The 22,548-nt window shown below is 45.1% G+C and overlaps 1 protein-coding gene across 10 annotated transcripts in view; it reads right to left on the bottom strand.

Annotated features, from left to right (window-relative positions):
• Positions 1-10,956: 10,956 nt before the first annotated feature.
• MKNK1 (MAPK interacting serine/threonine kinase 1) overlaps positions 10,957-22,548 on the bottom strand; it is a 49,217-nt gene continuing 37,625 nt past the window's right edge. For 6 of the 10 annotated variants that reach the window (XM_037827314.1, XM_037827313.1, XM_037827315.1 and 3 more), the window contains 6 exons: positions 20,122-20,177; positions 17,460-17,555; positions 15,682-15,876; positions 14,833-14,997; positions 13,569-13,612; positions 10,957-12,236 (listed from right to left, as the gene is read on the bottom strand). In XM_037827314.1, the coding sequence (XP_037683242.1) occupies positions 12,002-12,236; positions 13,569-13,612; positions 14,833-14,997; positions 15,682-15,876; positions 17,460-17,555; positions 20,122-20,177 (791 nt within the window). In that variant the 3' untranslated portion in view covers positions 10,957-12,001. Of the gene's footprint in view, positions 12,237-13,564; positions 13,613-14,832; positions 14,998-15,681; positions 15,877-17,459; positions 17,556-20,121; positions 20,178-22,548 lie in introns of those variants that run through there. The other 4 variants (XM_037827319.1, XM_037827317.1, XM_037827316.1 and 1 more) reach the window with 3 other exon arrangements.

Here is a 22,548-nt window from a genome sequence, read left to right as displayed (position 1 = left end):
CAAGGACCGAGCTCAGGGAGAGGCCTCCGACCTGCGTGACCACTTGGGGCAGCCAAGAAGGGCTGTGGGAGCTATTTCCTCCCTCCCTCCCTCCCTCCGTTCCTTCCCTCCTTCCCTTCCTCCCTCCTTTCTTTTTCTAATAAAGAAAGAACTTGTGCTTCAAGTAATATGCTCAAACCAAAATTAAAAGTCTCTTGTACAACTACCCCTTCAGAAATAACCTCAGGAACAGTTTAATAGATTTCCTTCCAGTTTTATTTTATTGTATACACACATGCACACACCTAATAGTAAGTTTTGTCTGTGCAGTTCTACAACTTGCTTTTCTCACTGAATGTCGTTTCAACATGGTTCAAGTCAGAAGAGGCATTTCTTCCTGAAAAGGCTGAGATTTCGAGTACTTAGCTTTCTTATCCTCTAGAGAAGAGGTAGGCAAGAAAGAAGGGGTGAGAACGGCCCCTGGGTCAGTGGTCAACGGTGTCTGTCAAACTGGTGTCCTGGCTCTTCCTTGCTTCTCTTCCATCTTCTAATTGCTTTTATTTCTTTGTTTTGTTTGTTTGTTTGTTTGTTTTGAAGTTAATGTGATTTTCTTGACGTGCTCTCCACATCACACACTAAGTTGGCTACTGTGTAAATTACATTCTCTGTTATTTCTATTATAGGTATTAGTTCTAAAATGATATTTTGTCTGTGCTTTCTTAGTCTTCTAGCTCTCTTGTTTTATCTTGTTCAGTTGTTTCACTTCTACATCTTTTATCTTTTTTTTTTTCCCATGGAGGTCATATGCTCTTTCTTTTCTGGGAAAGAAAATCCCTTCTGATTCCTGGGATGTTGTCTCCAAATGCCCCCTTCGCCCCTCAGTAGTGTGAGTGGGTTCTCCTTGACTCCCTTCCTTTTGTCCCTGGGTTCCCTTTACATTCTGCCCCCAGTACTTGAAAATGGATGTGCTTCAGCTTTTCAGCAGTCCGTAAGGGGGTGTGTGTATGGGGCCTTGAGCAGTTGACAAGTTTGTGAATTTTAGCTCCGTCCTCTTCCTCTGAACCTCTGCCTTGTTCCCATTTCCAGGCGAGGCTCTTTCCCATTGCAGGCTCCTTCAGGCCCCGTGGGTATTGCTTTGATGTCGCATCAAATCTACTTCAGTGTCTTTTTTACATTATTATTATTATTATTATTATTATTATTTTTTTACAAACCATTCCCCCACTGCCTTTTTTGTTGTTTAGTTGGAGGATTTCTTTGTATATTCTGGATATTAAACCTTTATTGGATATATGGCTTCCAAATATTTTCTCTCATTGTGTAAGTTGTCATTTTACTTTCATAATAAAGTCTTTGATGCACAAAAGTTTTACATTTTGATGAAATCAAATTTATCTATTGTTTCCTTTGCTTGTGTTTTTGGTGTCATATCTAAGAATCCAATGCTGAATCCTAGGCCATGGAGATTTGCCCTCTATGTTCTCTTCTAAGAGTTTTATAGTTTTAATTGTTATATTTAGCTTTTTATCCATTTGGAGTTGATTTTTGTACATGGCATGAGGAAGGAGTCTAACTTCATCCTTCTGCACGTGGATATCCAGTTTTTCCAACACCATTTGTTTAAGAGACTGTTCTTTCCCCACTGCCATGTACTTAGCACCCTTTTCAAAAATCAATTGGCCATAGATGTGCGGGTCTATTTCTGGACTTTGAATTTTGTTCCACTGATCTATTTGTCTATCTTTGTGCCCAAACCACACTGTTTTGATTGTTGCTTTGTAATACAATTTGAAATCTGGAAGTGTGAGTCTTCCAACTCTGTTCTTCTTTTTCAAGATTGTTTGGCTATTCGGGGTCCCTTGCAGTTCCATATAAATTTGAGGATTGGTTTTTCCATTTGTGCAAAAAAGGCTTCTGGAATTTTAATAAGGATTATATTGGATTTGTATATTGCCTAGGGCAGTATTGAGATATTAACATGTTAACTCTTCTAATCCATGAACATGGGGTGTCTTGCCATTTATTTAGGTCTTTAATTTCTTTCAGCACCGTTTTGCAGTTTTCAGTACAAAAGTCTTTTGTAGCCTTAGTTAAATTTATTCCTAGATATTTTATTATTTTAGATGCTATTGTAAATGGAATTGTTTTCTTAGTTTCCTCTTTGGGTTGTTTTTTGTGTGTTTGAACTTGTACCTTACCACTTTGCTGTATTAATTCATTAGCTCTAACAGTTTTCTTGTAGATTCCTTTGGGTTTTCTATATATAAGATCATATCATCAGTAAATACAGATAGCTTAGTTCTTTCTTTCCGTTTGGATACCTTTTATTTCTTTTTCTTGCCTAATTGCTCTGGGAAGAATTTCTAGTAAATTGTTGAATAGCAGTGGTTAAAGCGGGCATCCTTGTCTCATCCTTAATCTTAGGGGAAAGCTTTAAGTCATTCACCATTGATTACGATGTTAGCTGTTTTCATAAGTGGCCTTTATCATGTTGAGAAAGTTCCCTTCTATTCCTACTTTTCTGAGTGTTTTTATCAAGAAAGGGTGCTAGATTTTGCAAAAGCCTTTTCTGCATCTATTGAGATAATCATATGTTTTTTTTTTTATGTAGCATATTACATTGATTGATTTTCATATGTTGAATCACCCTTGCATTCCCTGGGAGGAATCCCACTTGGTCATCCTGTATAATCTTTTTAATATTCTTTGGATTCAAATTGCTAGTATTTTGTTGAGATTTTTGCATCTATATTCCTAAGGGAAATTAGTCTGTAATTTTCTTTTCTTGTGGTGTCTTTACCAGGCTTTGGTTTCAGAGTAATGCTGGTTACATAGAATGAGTTAGGAAGTGTTTCCTCCTCTTGGATTCTTTGGAAGGAGTTTGAGAAGGATTGTTAATAACTCTTCTTTAAATGTTTGGTAGAATTCAGCCGTGAAGCCATTTGGTCCTGGACTTTTCTTTGGTGAAAGACTTGTGATTATTGACTCAGTCTCTGTACTTGTTACAGGTTTGTTGATGCTTTCTATTTCTTCTTTTTTTTTTGGGGGGGGGGCAAAGGTTATATACATTTTATTTTATTTTATTTTTAAATTTAATAAATTTTATTTTGAAATAAATTCAATGTTACAGGAACAGTTGCAAGAACAGTACAAACCCCATACACAGAACTCCATCATACCCCAACCCCCCCTCCCGATACCCCGATCCACCACCTTTAACATCCTGTCACACTACCTTTTCTTTCTTTCCCTCCCTCTCTCCCTCCCTCCCTCCTTATCTATCATCCATCATCTATTGCTCTGTCCTCTGAACATATGAGAGCAAACTGCACATATCTTTGAACAGACAATATAATTCACATATACCTTTCCCATGGACAAGAACACTCTTTTATGTAAACTCATTAAGCACAGCTAAGAAGTTCAAGAAATTCAACATTGATATAAAGCTTACATTCTATATTTCCTTTTTTTTTTCTTGTGTCCCATCTGTGTCCCTTTGAGTGTCCTCTCCTCCATCCTCAGATCACATCCAGGATCATCCTTGGCATTTAATTGTCATCTATTTATACTGTCCTTTTTTTTTTTTTTTTTTTCCAATTGTGGAAACATATGTATAGCCTAAATCTTCCCATTCCACCCCCTCCCTAGCATTCCATTAGTGGGATTAATCACATTGAGAATGTTGCAATGCTATCACCTTCCCACCATCCATTCTAGAAGTTTCCCTTCACCCCAAACAGAAACCCTACACTCATTTCTTAACTCCCCATTGCCCCTTCCCCCACTTCTTAGAACCCCTACTATACTTTTCATCTCTATGGTCATATTCTCTGATACTTTCTTTGTGTTTACTGTGGGGCTTAAATTTAACATTTTAAATCTATAACGATCTTGTTTTTCTTTGATACCAACTTAACTTCAATATGACACATAAACTATGTTCCTATATGCCATCATTCCCCCACCTTTACGTAGTTCTTGTCAAAAATTACCTATTTTTCATTGAGTCCAAAACCACTGATTTATCATTATAGTTTATCTATTTTAGATCCTGTAGGAAGTAAATAGTGGAGTTATAAGTCAAAAATACAGTAGTATTGGTATTTATATTTACCATGTGATCTTCACTGGAAATCTTTATTTCTTCATGTAGTTTCAGTCAATTGTTTAGTGTCCCTTCCTTTCAGCCTGCTCAACTCCCTTTAGCATTTCTCATAGGACTGATTACTGGTGATGAAGTCTCTCAGCTTTTGATTATCCATGAATGTTTTCATCTCCCCCTCATTTTTATCCTCCAGGTGTTTGTGAATTCTCCAAGTCTCTGATGGTTATTGATTTCTATTTGTATTCCATTGTGGTCAGAGAATGTGCTTTGAACAAATTCAATTTTTTTTTTTAATTTTTATTTTATTGAGGCTTGTTTTATGTCCCAGCATACAGTCCATTCTGGAGAAAGATCCATGACCACTAGAGAAGAATGTGTGTCCCAGTGACCTGGCATGTAATAGTCTATATATGTCTGTTAAAATTCCCTATATCTCTCTCTCTCCTTTCTTTGTTTCTCTGTCATTAGGGCTCCCTTTAGTATCTGAAGTAGGGCAGGTCTTTTATTAGCAAAATCTCTCAGCATTTGTTTGTCTGTGAAAAATTTAAGCTGTCCCTCAAATTTGAAGGAGAGTTTTGCTGGATAAAGTATTCCTGGTTGGAAATTTTTCTCTCTCAGAATTTTAAATATGTCATACCACTGCCTTCTCGCCTCCATGGTGACCACTGAGTAGTCACTACTTAGTCTTATGTTGTTTCCTTTGTATGTGGTGAATTGCTTTTCTCTTGCTGCTTTCAGAACTTGCTCCTTCTCTTCAGTATTTGACAGTCTGATCAGAATATGTCTTGGAGTGGGTTTATTTGGATTTATTCTATTTGGAGTTTGCTGGGCATTTATGCTTTGTGTATTTATATTGTGTAGAAGATTTGGGAAGTTTTCCCCAACAATTTCTTTGAATACTCTTTCTAGACCTTTACCCTTCTCTTCCCCTTCTGGCTCACTACTGAGTCTTAAATTTGGACATTTTATTTTATCTATCATCCCTGAGATCCATTTTGATTTTTTTGATTTTTTTCCCCATTCTTTCTTTTGTTCTTTCATTTTCTGTTCTGTGATCTTTAAGGAGGCTGAGTTGTTCAACTTCCTCTAATCTTGTATTATGAGTATCCAGAGTCTTTTTAATTTGGCCAACAGTTTTTTTTATTTCCATAAGATCTTCTATTTTTTTATTTACTCTTGCAATATCTTCTTTATGCTCTTCTAGGGTCTTCTTTATGTCTTTTATATCCTGTGCCATGCTCTTCTTCATATCCTTTATATCCTGTGCCATGCTCTCATTGCCTGTCTGTAGTTCTTTGATTAATTGCACCAAGTACTGTGTGTCTTTTGATCTTTTGATTTGGGTATTTGGGTTTGGGTTCTCCATATCGTCTGGTTTTATCATATGCTTTAAGATTTTCTGTTGTTTTTGGCCTCTTGGCATTTGCTTTACTTGATCTTTAATTTGTCAGAACTGCAGCTTGGTGATGTACACTTTCTCTAACTAACCAGCAGATGGCGTCTGTGAGTCACCTATTCCCCTCAAGTCAGTTCTCCCCAACTTTGTCTTTGTGGTGTGTGGGGATCTGATTATTGTGGGGTCCAATTGGTGTACTTAATTTGGGTGTGTTGTCAGTGCTGCCCACCCTGAATGAGGGGGATGTGTCTGAGCAGTTAGGGAGGAAGGGCAGCTTTAATAATCAAATCTCCCAGGTGTTCCCATAGATTTAAGGCTATTCTCTGCTGCTGACCCAAAAGTCCTTGGTATTGGTGTAGGTTCCCTGGGATTTCCGAGTGGTTCCCCCTTCCCTGCTGTGCTCTTCTAGGACCTCTGCTGAGGGAGGGAGGGTTGTGTCACCTCACAAGTGTGCACCGGCCTCCAGGGAAGCCCTGGGACGCCGGGCTGTGCAGGGGCGTTCCAAGCCCGCTTCAAAGATGGTTGAATGGGACATGTTAACTTCCCCCTTCCACACAGCTCTGCCCTCCCAGCTCTGGGACAATCAGCAATGGGTGTATTAAAGGCCACTGTCTCCGGTGGACATTGTGGCATGTGCGCGGTGCTGTGGGAAAGATTCCCTGTCACACTGGGTTTCTCGGCACGTCTCTGTGCTGTGGGTTTGGCCCCGGGCAGGAGTGCCCCCATCTGCCAGGGAGATGGTTGCAAGTCATGCGTTTTTTTCTCCTTTTGGCTCCCCTTTGCTCCCCTGAGCCTGAGACAATCAGCAGTGGGTGTGGGAAGGGGTATCCTCCACACCAGACACCGAGGCGTTAGCCCAGCCTGCTCCTGTCGTATCTGCAGCTGCTCCCAGGCTTTTTTTTTTTTAAAGAACTAGTCCGTCTCCAAATGCCAACCCACCTTTTCCCCACACCGCAGCGCGGCTAAGGGACTTTCAGCCGACTCACTCACTCGTTTCAGAATGCAGACTCCTGGTTTCACCAAATGCACAGTCCCTGTAGATTTAGCAGACCTTGTTCGGCTGGTGCATCATTGGAAGTGGTGTTCTGGGTCACTTTCTGGTTTTTATCTAGTATTTTTCACAGAGGTGTTTTTTTGCCCTGTCTCACCTAGCCACCATCTTAGGTTCCCCCCTTTCTATTTCTTCTTGAGTCAGCTGGGCAATTGATGTATTTCTAGATTTTTTTCCATTTCTTCTAGATGATCTAGTTTGTTGGTCTACAATTGTTCGTGATATTCTCTTACAATCCTTTTTATTTCTGTAAAGTCAGTAGTGATATCACCATTTTCCTAACTTGATTTTAGTTATTTGCATTTTTCTCTTTCTTCTTTGTCAGTTTAGCTAAATGTTTGTCAATTTTATTGAGTTTTTCAAAAAAGAACTTTTTGTTTTGCTGATTCTCAATCGTTTTTCTATTTTCTATTTCATTTTTCTCTGCTCTAATCTTAATTTTTTATTACCTTTCTTCTGCTGACTTTGCGTTTACTTTGTTCTTATTTTTCTAGCTCCTCAAGACTTAAAGTTAGGTTATTAATTTTGAGATCTTTCTTCTTTTTTAGTATAGGCATTCGTAGCTATAAATTTCCCTCTGAGCAGTGCCTTTACTGCATCCCATAGTTTTGGTATGTTGTATCTTTGTTTTCATTTGTTTCTAAGTATTTTCCAGTTTCTCTTGTAATTTCTTCTTTAACCCATTGGTTGTTTAAAAATGTGCTGTTTAATTTCCACATATTTGTAAAAATTCCAATTTTCCTTGTTTTTTATTTCTAGCTTCATACCATGAAGTTAGAGAGGTTACTTTTTATGATTTTGCTATTTTAAAATTTATTTAGATGTCTCTTGTGTTCTATCATTTAATTTACCCTAGTGAATGATCCATATGCACTTGAATGTATATTCTGCTGTTGATGGGTGAAGTGTTCTATATATGTCAGTTAGATCTAGTTGGTTTATAATGTTGTTCAGGTCCTCTATTTCCTTATTGACCTTCTGTTTAGATGTTCTCTCCAGTATTGCTATTATTACTGAATAATAATACAGCTGTTATTGTATAATATGCCACCTCCTTCCCTGAGCCCCACTGTCCTCATCTGATGAATGGGGATGGGGATGGGGATGGCGGACCCCGGAGTTGAGGATGCCTATGCCTTGTGAGTTCTAGATTCCAGAACACTCTGACCTCCAAAAACTGGAGACCAGATTCTAAATTCGAGTTTTCTTTGACATTGTAAATCCTTCAGGGCACAGAAAGAGTCAGGGGAGAAAATATGGAGGAAAGACACATCAAGCCATTGACAGATACAAAAGCAGAGAACCACAGAGCCATCTCAGCTCCTTTATTGAACCTATGAGGAAACTGAGACATAGGGAGGTGAAGGAATGGCCCTAGAGTCCTTGATAGAAGCCCTGCTCAGCTGGGAAGTATTCTAGCAGATCTCTGCCCTGAATTTCTCCACTGTCTTATTTTAGGTGGGAGGAATTGGCAACCCCATGTTCAGAGGGACATGGTATGTTCAGAACAATCAGCCAAGGCCTGCATCCTTTCCCACATGACAACGAGAGTGTCACTGAGGCTACTGAAATCCTCTGTAATGCCTGCTCCTCCACAGATTACAAATGTTGAGGGAAACTTAGCAATTCTTTCCCCAGTATGAATTTGGGCTCCATCATCTCTGAAAAAGAAAATGCACGTTTGTCCTCAGGTGACGTGCTTACCCTAGTAGTTAAAGGAGACACTGAGAAGGAAGCGCAAGGCTCTAGAGCCAACCACCCCATCCATTCCCCACCCCTCACAAGCAGCTGAGCCCTCCCTCCCACCCCCCCCAAAAAAAAAGCCCCTACAGCACTCAGAGGGTGGCCAGGGTCAGGGCGTGGCTAGGCCAAGGGTGGGTACATTTCCTGATTTCCATCACAAGCTCTGTCCTCTTTGTCTCCTGGTGAAAGGCAAAGGCTGGAGTATGTCTGTCTAGGCTCTTTCCTTCCCAGAAGTGCCAGTGTGGGGGAGGAAGAGTGGATGAAAAGCCCCCAGCTTGGTTTAGTTCTGTTTATTTTCCTCGAGAGGTGAGAAACTCTGGAAAAGAGTGTGATTAATTCAATGATCCCCTGGGGGACAGGCAGCTTGCCTGGACCGTTAGAAAGCTGAAGTCAGGGAAGTGGCATCCAAGGCAACTGCTACCATGGCAACAGAAGGCTAGCCTGGGTTGGGGGGAGACCTTGCTTCCCAGCCTCTTCCAGACCTGAAACAACTGGTGCAGCCAGTATGGGACCAAGGCACCACTGTTTGTGGAGCTGGGGCTGGTGGTTCCCCTGGGTGGACACAGGGAGGGAGAAAGACTTGATGATCCCTGGACCCAGGGGCCCTCAGATGGGCTCAGACACGTGACCTCAGCTGGCTGCAGCTAGCTCTCTCCTAAAGCCTACCCCAAGCATTAGCCCTGGCGCTGGGGAACTGGCTCCCACAGTTCCAGGACCCATGCCTGGAAGGGACTCTGAGGGCCCAGAGCCTGGTGCTCAGAAAGGCCCAAGGGACTTCTCAGGGTCATGTAGCGAGTGGTGGCCGAGACCGGACCAGAACCCAGGGCCCCTGGTCCCCAACCTCAAGCTCTTTCTCTGCATCAGAGTTGTCCTCTGGGACAGAGACTCCAGCCCAGAAGCCCAGGGCAGCCTCAGCAGGAGGAGCCTACAGAGGGCCAGAGGCCTGGCCCATCCTGAAAGCCTCAGATCCGTCTCCACACCACACAAGCCCTTCTGCAGAAGACTCCCTGAGCCAAAGGGAGAAAACTCATCTCCACCCCTGGGACCAGGAGTTGAAAAATTCTTCCCCAGCAGATGACAACAAAAACAACCATTTACTGAGTACTTATTATGTGTGCCTGGAACTGCTCTAAACACTTAACATTTATTAATTCACAACAGCACTGGGAGGTAGGCACTCTCATCCCAATTTATAGATGAAGAAACTGAGACACTCAGAAGGTAAGTAACTGGCTCAAGGCTCCCAGCTAGTAAGTGGCAGAGCTGAGATCTGAATCCAGGCAGTGTAACCCTGGGTCCTGAGCCTCTCTGGGGTCACCTAGGCTTGGTCAGGAATTTCAGTTCCACCATTCTTAGCTGGACAGCCTTAGGCCAGCTATTTTTCCTTTCTGTTTTTTTCTTTTCTTAATGTTAAGTGGGGGTAAAGTAATGGAACCTACCTCAGAGGACTACTGTGAGAATTAAGTGCTTGAAAACTTCTTAGTGCACAATAATGCTACCTAAATAACAAAACCAAAATAGGTGCAGGGGCATAAACACAGAACCAAGGAGGAAGAGGGGGCTTTGCAAGGCAGACATGGGTGGAAGGAGGGGTGATAGAGGGCACAGCTTGGACAAAGGCACAGAGGCATGGGAGCCTGGCTGGAGTTGCATGCAGGGCAGGGGTGGGCACTGGAGAGGGCTTGGTCCGGGAAGTCCCCTTGAAGTCACATCCCTGCTGAGCCACCCAGGACAAGGACTGGTCAGGCTGGGGCTGAAGTCTGGAGAAAGCGCTCATACCCTGGTTTGTCCCCCTAGGGGCTGGGAGACTTGGGGGAAGAGGCTCAGATTCTGCAGGCCTGTTTTTCCAGCTGATCCCATTGCAGGTAGATGAAGGATGTGAGGATGTTGAGAGCGACTGCAAAGGGAAGACTGTCAACAAAAGGCATATTGCATCGATATGGAGGCTTTCCTGGTGTAAGAGCTACTAGCCCGGCCCATTCCCTCCAGACTGAAGAGCCCCTGAGCTCATCTCCTCTCTCCACTCTTCCCAGGGAGAAAAGATGCCAGCAGCACCCCACCTTCTGCTGTGACACTTAAGGGGACTATATAAAGGCCCTTCCCCGTCCAGCCCCACCCCACCCCTCTCCAGCCTGGTTCTGACATACAGGAAAGTTCGTTGTATGATGTCCAAGAAGGCTGAAGATGTGAGGTACCATTTTTCTTTGTTGCCAACTCCGGCAGGACAGGTACAGTTCCGGGTGCACACAGGTCTGCAGTAAAGGCTTGGTAATGCTTTTAGACAGAGGGGAAATCTGTTCCTCCTTGTGGTAGCTGGGTCAGGGTGTGTACAGGGTACATCTATTAAAGCATTTTTTGGAGTCTGCTGTGTGATCGTTGGTGACACTGCCTCTTCCATGCGAGGGGCGATCCCAAAAAGCAGCGGTTGTTTCTGACTCATCTCTGGGTCCTGGCACAGAGTAGGTAATTGGTAATCTTTGATGAATTTAATTTCCTCACATAAAAATGCAGAGCAATGCTATCCCTTTTGCCTTGTACTCAGATCAAATGAGATGCTATATTTAGAGATCCTGACAAGAGGCCTCTTTTCCCCGCCTGGCTGCGCTCAGCCCCAGTCCAGAGGCCTGGCTCCTTCTCCCCATTTCCAGGTAAAGAAAGGACCATCAGGAAGACCACAGCTAGAGTTTAAAACAGTTTTATTAAAACAAGAACAATGTATAATAGCCTCGTTGTACTGTCTGACATATGCAAATCTCTGTCTTTATGGAACTCAACAGCTCAGCTTATCTGACAGCGGTGCCCCCTCCTGCTCTCTGGCAGCAGGCACCGGGCGCTGCTCGGGCCAGGACAGAGGGCTGCCTCCCAAGCGGGCCTGCCCTGCCTCCCTTCTGGCTCCACCACAGCACGGAGCTCCAGCTAAGTGCCCCAGGCCTGGGCCACCCTCCGTACCAGCCCTGGGCTTGCAGTGGGAGTTTAAAATTCCATCTTTGCTGGAAGAGCACGGTTAAAAAAATAGGCTTTTTCTTTTTTAAAATGAAATAATACTGGCTTTAGCAGCAATCGCAAACAAGGTAGAGGATGATAAATGAGGGACATGTTTCGGTCATGGTGAAGAAAGATTATGTGCTTCTCCGTGCTGCAGACTGGAAGACGGATCTGGCTTCCCGAATGCGGAAGGCTCCCCGTCCTTCCCTGAAGTGGGAGGATGGTTTGGTTCAGCCAAGGGAGAAGACAGACAAAAAGGACGTCCAGAGGACAGAGGAAGGTGGGAAGGACCATCAGAGGAGGGTGACAGTGCAGAGAGAGAAGAGGCACACGCTGGCAGCCTCTGTCAACTGACACCGCTCAAATCTGGCTCCCCGAAGGCTGCAGCCTGGCAGACGCCACCGTGAGCTGGAAAGCAGGCTGGATCCACGCTGGATCTGCAGGCCGGTGAGCAGGTGGGAAGGAGCCCAGCAAAGAGAAGTCCCTGCCACAGGCGATTATGCAAAGCGACAAGTGATTGCTTTCCTTTTCAATGACAATCCCTTTGGAAGAAGCTTTTTCCTTGAGGACTCTGGGGGAATGGGGGGCTGGGTGGGAACCTCAGGGTCTTTGTGGATGGGAAGGCCTGAATGGAGACGCAGATCAGGGCCCTCTGCCTGCTCTGCAGACTGTGACCTCGCAGGTTTCTAGGGGCAATGCCCGGACAGGCCCAGGGCCTAGAAGGGATGACAGGAGCGGGTCAGAGTGCTGTGGGAGTCAGGCACGGTCCCACTTCTCCACGGCGGCCTGCTTGGGCCAGGGCCCGCCTGCGGGCCAGGCGTGATTTGGAGGGAGGAGAGAGCTTCACAGAGCAGAGGCCCTCGGCCAGGGCTTCCGACTCCTCTGCCAGTTCATTCTCCTCGTGTTGGGACAGCTGGCGGTTAAGGGCGATGGCCTCGGCTGCGAAGAGCGTCAGGTCCTTGGTGCAGCTGTTCCTGCAGGGGCAGGGGAAAGGCGCGGAAGAGAGAGGCAGGACTCAGCGGGGCTCAGCTAGGCCAGCTCCTGGGCACGCCCATTAGGGAGCACAGGTGCAGTCCTATACTCCCACCAGGTTTCTCTGAGCCAGCACGGGAGTTCTTGTTTGGGTCTGGAATCTTCACAGAGGCTGCCTTTGACTCCTCTGAGAATGGCCTTCAAGCCTCAAGCATAGTCCCTGGACTTAAGAGTCAGGGCTGATGCCACCTTCCATTCAGAGCACCCTCCTCTGTGCCTCCACGACTCTGCCCACATCTTTACCAGAGGAAGGGACACAGCACATTCAACTCAGCTGTATATACATCCCTCTCCCTGTCTGTGTCCCAAGAACCCAGCTCAGGGCTAGCAGCTAACATATAATGGGCACTTGGGGTTTGCTGAATAAATCTAAGGTGGATCTGAGGTTTGGAAATAGCCACAAGGAATCTGTAGGCAGTTCTGGAAAATAAGGTAGGAACCCAAGCTGGACAATAACATTTTGGATCAAAATGAATTGTGACTATAAAGGTATAAGATAGATTTCCCTGGGTAACTCCTAAACTGGCCACGACATTGGTCCCAAAGGGGTTTCCCACAATGCTTCAGCCACTTTAACCCTTTTCCTTTGGAAATAGGGCAGTACTCACTAGGTCCTAGAGTCAAAGAGATCTGGGTTCAAACTCCAACTCCTAAGGCTACAGTGTGGCCTTGGGAAAGTTAAACTTGATCTCTCTATTCTTTAGTTTTCTCACCTATAAAATGGGGATAACTGGAGTACTTTGCTTTTAAATTTATCATGAACAGATACAATCTATGTAAAGCCCTTAGCAACATGTCTGGTATGTGGTAAATATCTGATGCATGGTGACCATTGTTTATTGGTGTATGTGACAATTGGTCCTGCTGCCTTACAGTGGCCCCTGACACCTGTTACTTTCACCAGTCGGTGGCAGTAGAAAACCAAGTGTGAAAAACCCACAGAAAAGGCCTGTCTTTGGGCTGTAAATGGTGCTTTCCAGTCACAGGTAAGCCTGGTTCTAATGGGTCCGAGTGGCCAAGGTATCTCCCTTGCAAACAGCAAGGAGAGACTTTAAAGGTGCTGGAGGGTAGGGGACGCCATCTAGGTGGAGGAAGAAAAGAGAAAGAAACAGATACACAACAGAGGGAACAGAGGGAGGGGAGGGGAAGCTGGGAGAGAGAGGCCCGAGAGCCCCTAGAAGGAGGATGCCAGAGCATCCTGAGATACATGTTGTCTCCGAGAGCTTGCGGGAAGCCAAGGAAAGAAGGGCACTGGGTGTGGGAGGAGCATTTACCTCTGGAGGACTTGCGGTGTGGGGAGTCCCCTTTCTGGAGCTTGCTAGAATGGGAAGGACAGATGTGTGGGTGACCGCTGCTCCCTCCTTCCAAGCGCTGCCCCCACCCAAGCCAGCCCAGGGCAGGCCCCCAGCACAGGAACTAGGCCGCGCTGGCTTGCACAGTCAGACCTTCTGCAGAGAGCAAGAAAGGTACAATCTGAAGTCATAGACCCCAACATGGCTCCCTCTGCATGGGGAGCCCCCTCATCTCCCCCTTCTCTTCCTAATCTTCCTCCAAGACCCAGCTCAAGGGTCACTTCCCTGTGAAGCATCCCCCTTCCCTGCTACCTCCCTCTCCTAGGAGGACCCTTGTCCCTTTGTGCCCCTCACACTTTTTATAAGCATTTATCAGCCTGTCCTGTAATTTATTCCAATCTACCTCTCCCCACTAGAAGATGAAGACAGGGACAGGGTCTTACTCATCACTGTATTGCCAGTGTCTGTAAAGACAGCAACTCTGGGGTGCCTGGGGATTAGCCACTTGGAGACTCTGTGCCTTAGACTGGGTCCCTGTCTGTGACTCGGGGCTGCTGCTCCTGCCTCCTTCCTCCAGTAGGGTCACTGGGGAGGGCTAGGCCCTGGCAGACCAAGGAGACACAGTAAATCACAGGTGGGCCTGACAGAGCTCTTGGAAGGGCAGAGGTTAGGTACTGTGACTACACATGGAGGATTTTTAAAAATGTTTCCTAGTGAAGACTTATTCTTAGTCTGGGGGAAAGCACCGCCATTTGCCTTTCAGGCTAACTGCACCCAGACACCCAGGGCCATGAGGAGAACCTATCTGCCCCAGATGCAGCCACACGGTAAGCAGGGCCATAAGGCCTTGCTTCTGGGTGCCCTCAGCTAATGATACTTTTGAATAAGGGGACAGTACTACAGGTCCCAAATGACACCACCAGGCTGCTTCCCAGACTGTGCACTTCTACCAATAGTGGGGTGTATGTGCCAACCCACTAGAGGTCTCTGTCCACTCCCGAGAGGCATGAGTCAGCCAGGGGCTTAGTCTATGGCCAAAATTAGAGCCAAAGATATGTTTGTGCAGGGGCTCAGCCCGGGCGGAGTCCGTTCACTCTGCATGCACGGGACTGAAGCTGCTATGCCGTCTCCCTCCAGCTGTCAGCCACTGGGATGGGTGTGCAGTACTTGCTGGTACGACAGCTTCCTCACGGCTGTGCTGCAGGCCTGAAGAGGTGGAACACTGCCCCTCCCTGGAGTCACTCACCCCCTGAACCCACGGGTGCTGCAGAACCTGGGCGGCACTGAGTCTCTGCTTTGCATCCCGAACCAGGAGCTTGGAGATGAGGTCCTTGGCCTCACTGGAGATGTGTGCCCAGTCCTTGTCAGGAAACTCATACTTGCCTTCCTGGATGCTCTCAAACAGTTTGTTCTAGGGAAAGAAGATTATTCCTAAGGCCACACTGGCCAGGGGGTGAGCAGGATGTGCCTGTCATGGATCTGGTTACCCTCGGTCTAACTGACCTCAGCTGCAGGGCATGGCTTGAGTGTGCCACAGACCAGGGCCCCTTCTCAAACCCTCTGCTTAGCCCTGTTATCAAATTTCACGGAACACCCTTGGAAGGCCTGAGTGGCTATGCTGCTTGGAGGGCTGGATGGATGAAGGGTGGGGAATATCACCTATAGAACAAAGCCCAAATTCCTTGGCTTTTCATAGAGGATCATCTGTGAACTGACTCCAGGCAACTTCTCTAGTGTCCTCTCCCACCACCATCGACCTTATGCTTCCACTCTTCTTCCTTGCACACATGCAGCTGTTTCATACCTCCATGTCTTTACTTGTGCTGTTCTCCAACTTGAATTTCTTGTGCCCCTTCTCCTGGAGAACTTTTAACACCCTTTAAGACAGCTCAGGTATCATCTTCTTGAACAACCCTCCCCTGAACTCCTAGCTTATCTCTGTTTTTCCTGGGACTGCCCTTTAACAGAGGAGGGAAGGGACGCTATCAAATCCCTTTCAGATCAGGAACAACCCTGAATCCCAGTCCTGCGTGGCACCCCCACAGCCACACTGAATGTCCAGGGCTTGCGGCATGGGTCCTGGGGTTGCACTTACCTGGCACACCCTGCAGACCTCGCCCCGGTCCCAGCCACAATCAGCCCCACAGTGGCCTACAAAAGGGGGGTAGCCACTAAGCATGATGTAGAGGACCACGCCCAGGCTCCACAGGTCACAGCGCTTGTCGTAAAAAGTGGCCTCGTCTGTGAAGACCTCCACCACCTCAGGGGCCATGTATTCTGCAGAGCCACACTGCGGGGGAGGGGGAGAGGGCAAAGAAAAGAGAGGCTTAGTCACACAGGGAGAGGGGGTGGCAAAGAGCAGAACATCACAGGAACTGAGCAAGAGGATGGCGTTGTAGAGCAGGCTGTCACTAAAGCCAGCCTACCTGACACCACTTGCGATATGGCACTTGGGAAGGCCAGGCCAACCAATCATTTATAAACTGAGGCCTGTCTTTCCCCATGAGCCACATGATCAGCTCCAAGTCACCTTCTTATCTCAGGTCCTTCTCCAGTAGGAAGAGACCTTGGTCAGTAAGCTCCAGGAATCTTTCCCTGCCTCAGCTCTCTATAAATACACTTAATGGACAGGTACTTAAATGTATCAGGAGCACTGCTCTGGAGGGGAAATCTGTGGCGATCCAATTTCATAAAGCAAGAGATTTTTAAAGTGACATCCTGCCAAGCTTCCCTGCTAGCTCAGAGGAAGGAAGTGTAAGAATTTAGAATCAAGAGGACATCAAAGCAAGAAGAGCTCTTAGGTCAAATCCAATCTCCCTGCCTCTCCCATTCATAGATGGGAAAATCAAGGCCTGGAATCAGACAGGGATTTGTCCAGGTACATCAGTGGCAGACCTAGGACCAGAAACCAGGATTCTGCCCTCCCACCCTTACATGGAAAACTGCTGAATAAGAATCAAACAAATTATTTTTGCTCCCCTCCTCATTATTTCAGGTTCACCAAGAGACAAACACACACACACATATTCATACACAAGTAATTTAATGGGAAGATGGTAAGTGGAGAAAGGACACTTTCTTTGTTATTGGCAATTAGAAATAATGACTTTGAGAATAAGGTAGCCCAGTGTATTAGAGGCTAATACAGAAACATTCCTAACAGCGATCCTTCGAGTAACACACAATATAGGCATATTTAAATGCATGTCTAACAAAACAGATTAGGAAAATTCACTTATGAAGCATAGAAATCTCAAAAGATTCATAATAATTATATTTATCAAGTACGCACAAGAGCTGTCTTAGGAAGAAGCAGCTCTCAGCAGCACCATCTAGGCGTGAAATGTGAAGTCAGGAAAGCAACAGGATAACTTAGCTAAGCAATCCTTCATGCCCATAGCCCAGGACCTCACAGTTCTTGCTGCAGAGAGATTATCCACTCCCCACGGTGGGGAGGACTGCTCCCCGTCCTCTATCCAGGAAGGTGGATGTGCTATGACATCAGCAAAGAGAATGGGACTCACAGAGCCACCTGCATGCACATATGTGAAACGCCCAGCCTGGGAGTAGCATCTGTCTGTACCTGTGCTTACAGATACAAATCTTTGTCTCTTTATTAGCAGAGAGGACACACCCCAAACTAAGAGCTCTAATGTCAGTTTCTCTAGCAACTAAGCCCTGGCTCTATGGGGTGAGAGCCTACCAACACAAAGCAGTAAGCCAAATGACAACTGGGGCAGCAGGAAGTGGTACAGAAACACTTGGAATTCTCTTCCTTAGCCCTCTGTTCTGGACTCAACGCTTTGGGTCAGGGGGACTCCAGATGTACAGAAGCCCGGGAGGGTGTGGCACAGGGTGTTGGCTCATACATACTGGAGTGGTCAGCTCTGGTGTAGTTATGGGTGTGCAGGAGTTGTTCAGTTTCACCCCACTGCCCAAGTCAAAGTCACAGATTTTCACTGGAGACACCTGAAAAGAAAAACAAAAGAAACTAAAGGGTACAAGGAGAGAACATGACTATATGTTTGCCTAGTTGTATGAGTGTCACGCTGAAGCCCAGCTTTATCTATCAGGTCATGTTTACTCACCCCAATGTTTGAGGAGGGTGGGGCCGAAAGGTGGTCTCCCCAATGTGTGGATATGTTGGAGCACTCACCCCAGCATTTGGAGAGAAAAGGGCTGCCAAGCCCCCAGGATACCTCATTCTGTGAATGACTCTTAGACTTTGAAATCTAATGGAGTTTGCCCTGTGGGTGTTAGGAACTGTTTTGGTCCTGTTAACCCTGTTTTCCTTTCAGTTTCTCCTTATGGCAATGGGAGTGTCTGCCCTATGACTGTACCTCCTTTGTATACTGGAGGTACCTAACTTGTTCTAAGTTTCACAGGTCCACTGCTAGAGGTGAATTATACTTTAGGAAAGACCATGCCTATAACTGATTTTGATGGGATCTTGTACTTACTTATTGTTAACTGAAATGATTTAAGTTTTCGTGATACTGTGATGGGATGGATGTATTTTGTATATGGAAAGATCATGCCATTTTGGTGTCCAGGGGGTGGAATGTGCCAGTCTGAATGTATTATGTCCCCCAAAATGCCATTATCTTTGATGCAATCTTGTGTGGGCAGACCTATTAGTGTTGACTAGATTGTAATTCTTTGATTGAATGTTTCTGTGGATATGTGACCCACCCAACTGTAGGTGATAACTCTGATTAGATAATTTCCATGGAGGCATGGCCCCCCACCCATTCAGCCTGGGCCTTGATTAGTTCACTGGAGCCCTATAAAAGCTCAGACAGAAGGAGCGAGCTTGTTACAGCCAACAGGGACACTTTGAAGAATGCACAGAAGCTGAGAGAGTAGCTGGAGATGAGAGACAGTTTGAAGACAGCCACTGAAAGCAGACTCTAGCTCCAGAGAAGCTAAGAGAGGACAAACACTCCAAGAGCAACTGAGAGTAACATTCTGAAGAGGAGCTGCGGCCTAGAGAGGAACGTCCTGGGAGAAAGCCATTTTGAAACCAGAACTTGGAGCAGATGCCAGCCATGTGCCTTCCCAGCTAACAGAGGTTTTCCAGACACCATTGACTATCCTCTAGTGAAGGTACCCAATTGTTATGACTTACCTTGGACACTTTATGGCCTTAAGTCTGTAACTGTGTAACCAAATAAACCCCCTTTATAAAAGCCAATCCATTTCTGGTGTTTTGCATTCTGGCAGCATTAGCAAACTACAACACTTTCTCCCTCTCCCTCTTTCTCACTTAGTTTCTCTTAATTTTAATAATAATTTCAACCATAAAAAGGGGTCAACAAACTTACGCCGTTTGCAAAGATCAAATAAAACAAAGGACATGAAAGTACACTGTAAACCAGAGGCAATGTATCAAGGTGGTTTAGTATACTCTTGGAGTTCTGGGGTCAGATTACATTAGTTTTAATATAGGCTCTACTACTTACTAGCTGTGTAATCTTGGGCAAGTTTATTAACGTCTTGAGCTTCAGTTTTCTCATTCATAAAATGAGGATAATCTATTCACAAGATTTTATAAATGAAATAAGGCACTTGGCACAGTGTCTGCTACAGCGTAAGCACTCAATAAATATTAATTCTAATCATTGTCAAATATCATCATAATAATGATAGATCATAAAGTTCTGTGCCAGAACCACTGACAGGAAGTCAAAAGATCTTATCTGAGCTAATACAAAAGACTTTTAAGTAGCAGCTGACTCTATATTCACTAACAATCATTCCCTATTTATCAACCATGGTTGAGTCCAGACCAAGACACATTTGCTCATGCATACACCCAAATATACCCACACAGGCATGACCCAAATATACCCACACAGGCAAATATACCCACCCAAACCACCAAGGGCTAAATCTCTCCTCACAAACACAGAACATATCAAATTCATACACACCTATGGAAATACAAATGCTTCCATTTACTAGTAGATTGAGTTAAGGCAAAGTTTAAAATAGATGGCATTTGTTCAACACTGAGCACAAATGGTTTCCTTTCTAATGGCTGCCTTTAGAAATAAAAATAGAAACAGAAACCCTTTTCAAGAACTTACTAATTATTCCTTCTGGTGTGGATACCATTTGGCATATATACCATGACATAAACATAACTTATAAGAAGAAATTTTCTTCATATAAGATTGAGTTGTTTATGACTCAAATCAAATGCTCTGATGGTAAGTGCATTGGACTGGGAAACATACTTGTAAAAATAAATTAAAAATAAATTAAAAAGCAAAAAACAAAAAACTATACAACTGCCTTTACCAACAAACTCTTGTTTATCACACTGATGATAAAAAGCAACAATGGGACAAGAATTAACACAGCTTGGAATGTAGGAACATTATATATTAGGTATAACATTCTCACGTGTTCATAATAATCTCTTCAAGATGGGACTTGAGGCCGAGAGAACTGTTAACAATCTGTATTTAAAGCAAGGGTGGCTTCCCTGAATCAGTGTAAACTGTAAGTTCCCAAATCAGGCCCTAAGTACCTTTTCTGGAGATTCACATAATATATTTTCTGGCTTCAGATCACGATGAGCGATGCCTGAAATAACAAAGAGCAAAGAAATGGTTAACGCATTGCATATAATTATCAAACATTCCACACACAATTAATTTTTTTCAAATGCTGTTGTTTGCAGATTAATTCCCAATTATGGTACATTAAAAAATCAACGAGCTGCAGGAAGCAGCAGTAACCAGAGACATAAACCAAAAGCACAGTTGATTCTGCAAGTTCTTTTGAAGCAGGGGATTTTGAAGTCTGGCAGGGATAAGAAGGCCTAAATGAAGCTCAGCCAGCTTACCTTTCAGCACTGCAGTGACAACCAAGAATAAGAAAGCCTAACACAAAGCAGAGCAGAGTCTGCAAAGGGCAGTGCTTGGAACAGCAATGCAGAAATAGTGCCTCGTTTAGCAGCTCAGGGGGCTCAGACTGCTCCACCGATTAAAAAAAAAAGGATTCTTTCAGTGGGACTCCCCACATTTTCAGGGGATCAAGTGTTAGTTAACAAATCTCCCCAAGGTTTTTTGATTCCCTTCTCACCTGCTCTGCATGGCCAAGACAGCATGGAGCAGAGCAGGGATTGCCTTGGCCCGAGGGTGCTGTACTGAAGAGAAGCCTCCCCTGCATTTTGGCCTGGACCTCTCTCTTGGGGGAGACTTGCAAATAGAAGCTTATTCCATGAAAGGTCAAAAACTGCTGATCTGGCCAAGAAGGCACCCAGGGGAAAACCACCTTCTAACCAAAGACGGACAAAGAACCAACGCACAGGGCCGCCGTGTTCTGGCAGTGGCCACAGAAACCTCCCATTCCTCTCTTCTGCAGAATGCACAGAGGCAGAAGGGTTGGAGGGCAAGTGAGAGCCAAACAGCTTTTGCTTAGAAGTACTGAGAAGCGGCAGGGGATTTTCAGAGGTAACGGAGTAGGTGGGAGATGTGGAATGTGTTTTACCAAAACTCCCTCAATGATCAATTTGTTAGGCAGCCCTCCAATTCCCTCTAGGAGGCAAAGGCCCAGTCCACCTGAGGCACTTCACCAGCGAGGGAAAACCTGAGCTCCAGCACGATAAGTAACTTCATCAGTCACTTAATTGAATGAGAACCCAGAGCCACTCAGTCTCAGCTGCACAAATTGAGTCGGGCTACAGCTCACTGCACTAAAAGTGAAAGATATTTTCCATTACAGCAAGTGTTCCCACAGAAGGATCACGAGCCACACAAGGAGCCTTACTCTCCAAATAGGTGACAATGGCCCAGTCGTCCCCCAGCCTGAGTACTCAGAGAACCATGCTATAATCACGGCCTGCCTGTGTGAGCACACCAGCCATCGAGCTGCTCCAGTTCATTTCCCAGAGGTTACACGGCAGTGTGTCCAGTATTTAAAAGTATGGAACTTGTTTCAGGGCTGACCCATTCTTGCCCAATTCATCTCCCCAGTGTGAAGTTATTTAGAAAACAGCCAACTTTGGCTGGAAATCGTTTTTCATCCCTTCCAACTTCTAGTCACTTGGGCAGCTGGCCAACTAGATGTTAACAAGCACTTCAGAACTCCTAAGACACCACCAGCTTCCATTCCCTTTAGTGCATTCTTGTAAAAAAATAAAAAAATAAATAAAACTGCCTTTACCCCCTCCAAGGTATGGATCTTGGAAAAAGCATGACCCAGTTTTATAATCTACAGAGGCAGCTTGGGGAGCAGTTGTAAATCTTTGTCAAGCAGGTGTTACCTGCATGCATTCTAGCTTTCAGAAACAGAACTGCTCTATTCATCATACTGGGGAAAGCACAGATAACCTCTTCTAGGAGTTTTCATCCCAGGTGCAAGTCAGGCTCCCAACACAGGTACTGATAGTACAGCGATCTCTTTGCAGCCACTGGAGGAAATGAGGATGGAATCAATGAACCTGAACCTCCCCTGCACCTGCCACACAAGTCTGCACCGTTTTGCTGGCACAAGGTGGAATGCATGAACTGCACATTTACAAATGGTCCCAAGAACTCACAGCCAGTGTGGCTGGCCAAGATCCACAACCGTGAAGGGAATCAAGCTGCCTAAAGTGAGGCAAAATGCTTTAGTTTAAGGGTATTAATATGAAGAATAAAAATGTTTTCTGCCTGGTGGGGGATGAGGGTGGAGGAAGTAACATTTATTGAAGAACTACTGTGTGCCAGGCATTATGTTCCATCTGTACTATACAGACATGATATATACATAAGAATCACACAATTACTTAGATGAGTAAACATGTACAAAAAGCTTAGAAGAGTGCACTAGCAGACTCTGGCCATGTGCCTTCCCATGTGATAGAGGAACCCCGGGTGCCACTGGCCTTTCCTCAGAGAAGCTATCTACCTCTTGATGCCTTAAATTTGGACATTTTCATGGCCTTAGAACTATAAATTTGTGAACCAAT

Source organism: Choloepus didactylus, chromosome 2 (assembly GCF_015220235.1).
Source record: "Choloepus didactylus isolate mChoDid1 chromosome 2, mChoDid1.pri, whole genome shotgun sequence".
Lineage (NCBI taxonomy): Eukaryota > Metazoa > Chordata > Mammalia > Pilosa > Megalonychidae > Choloepus > Choloepus didactylus.
The sequence above is the reverse complement of the archived record's forward strand: the minus strand, read 5'-3'. Positions and strand labels throughout refer to the sequence as shown.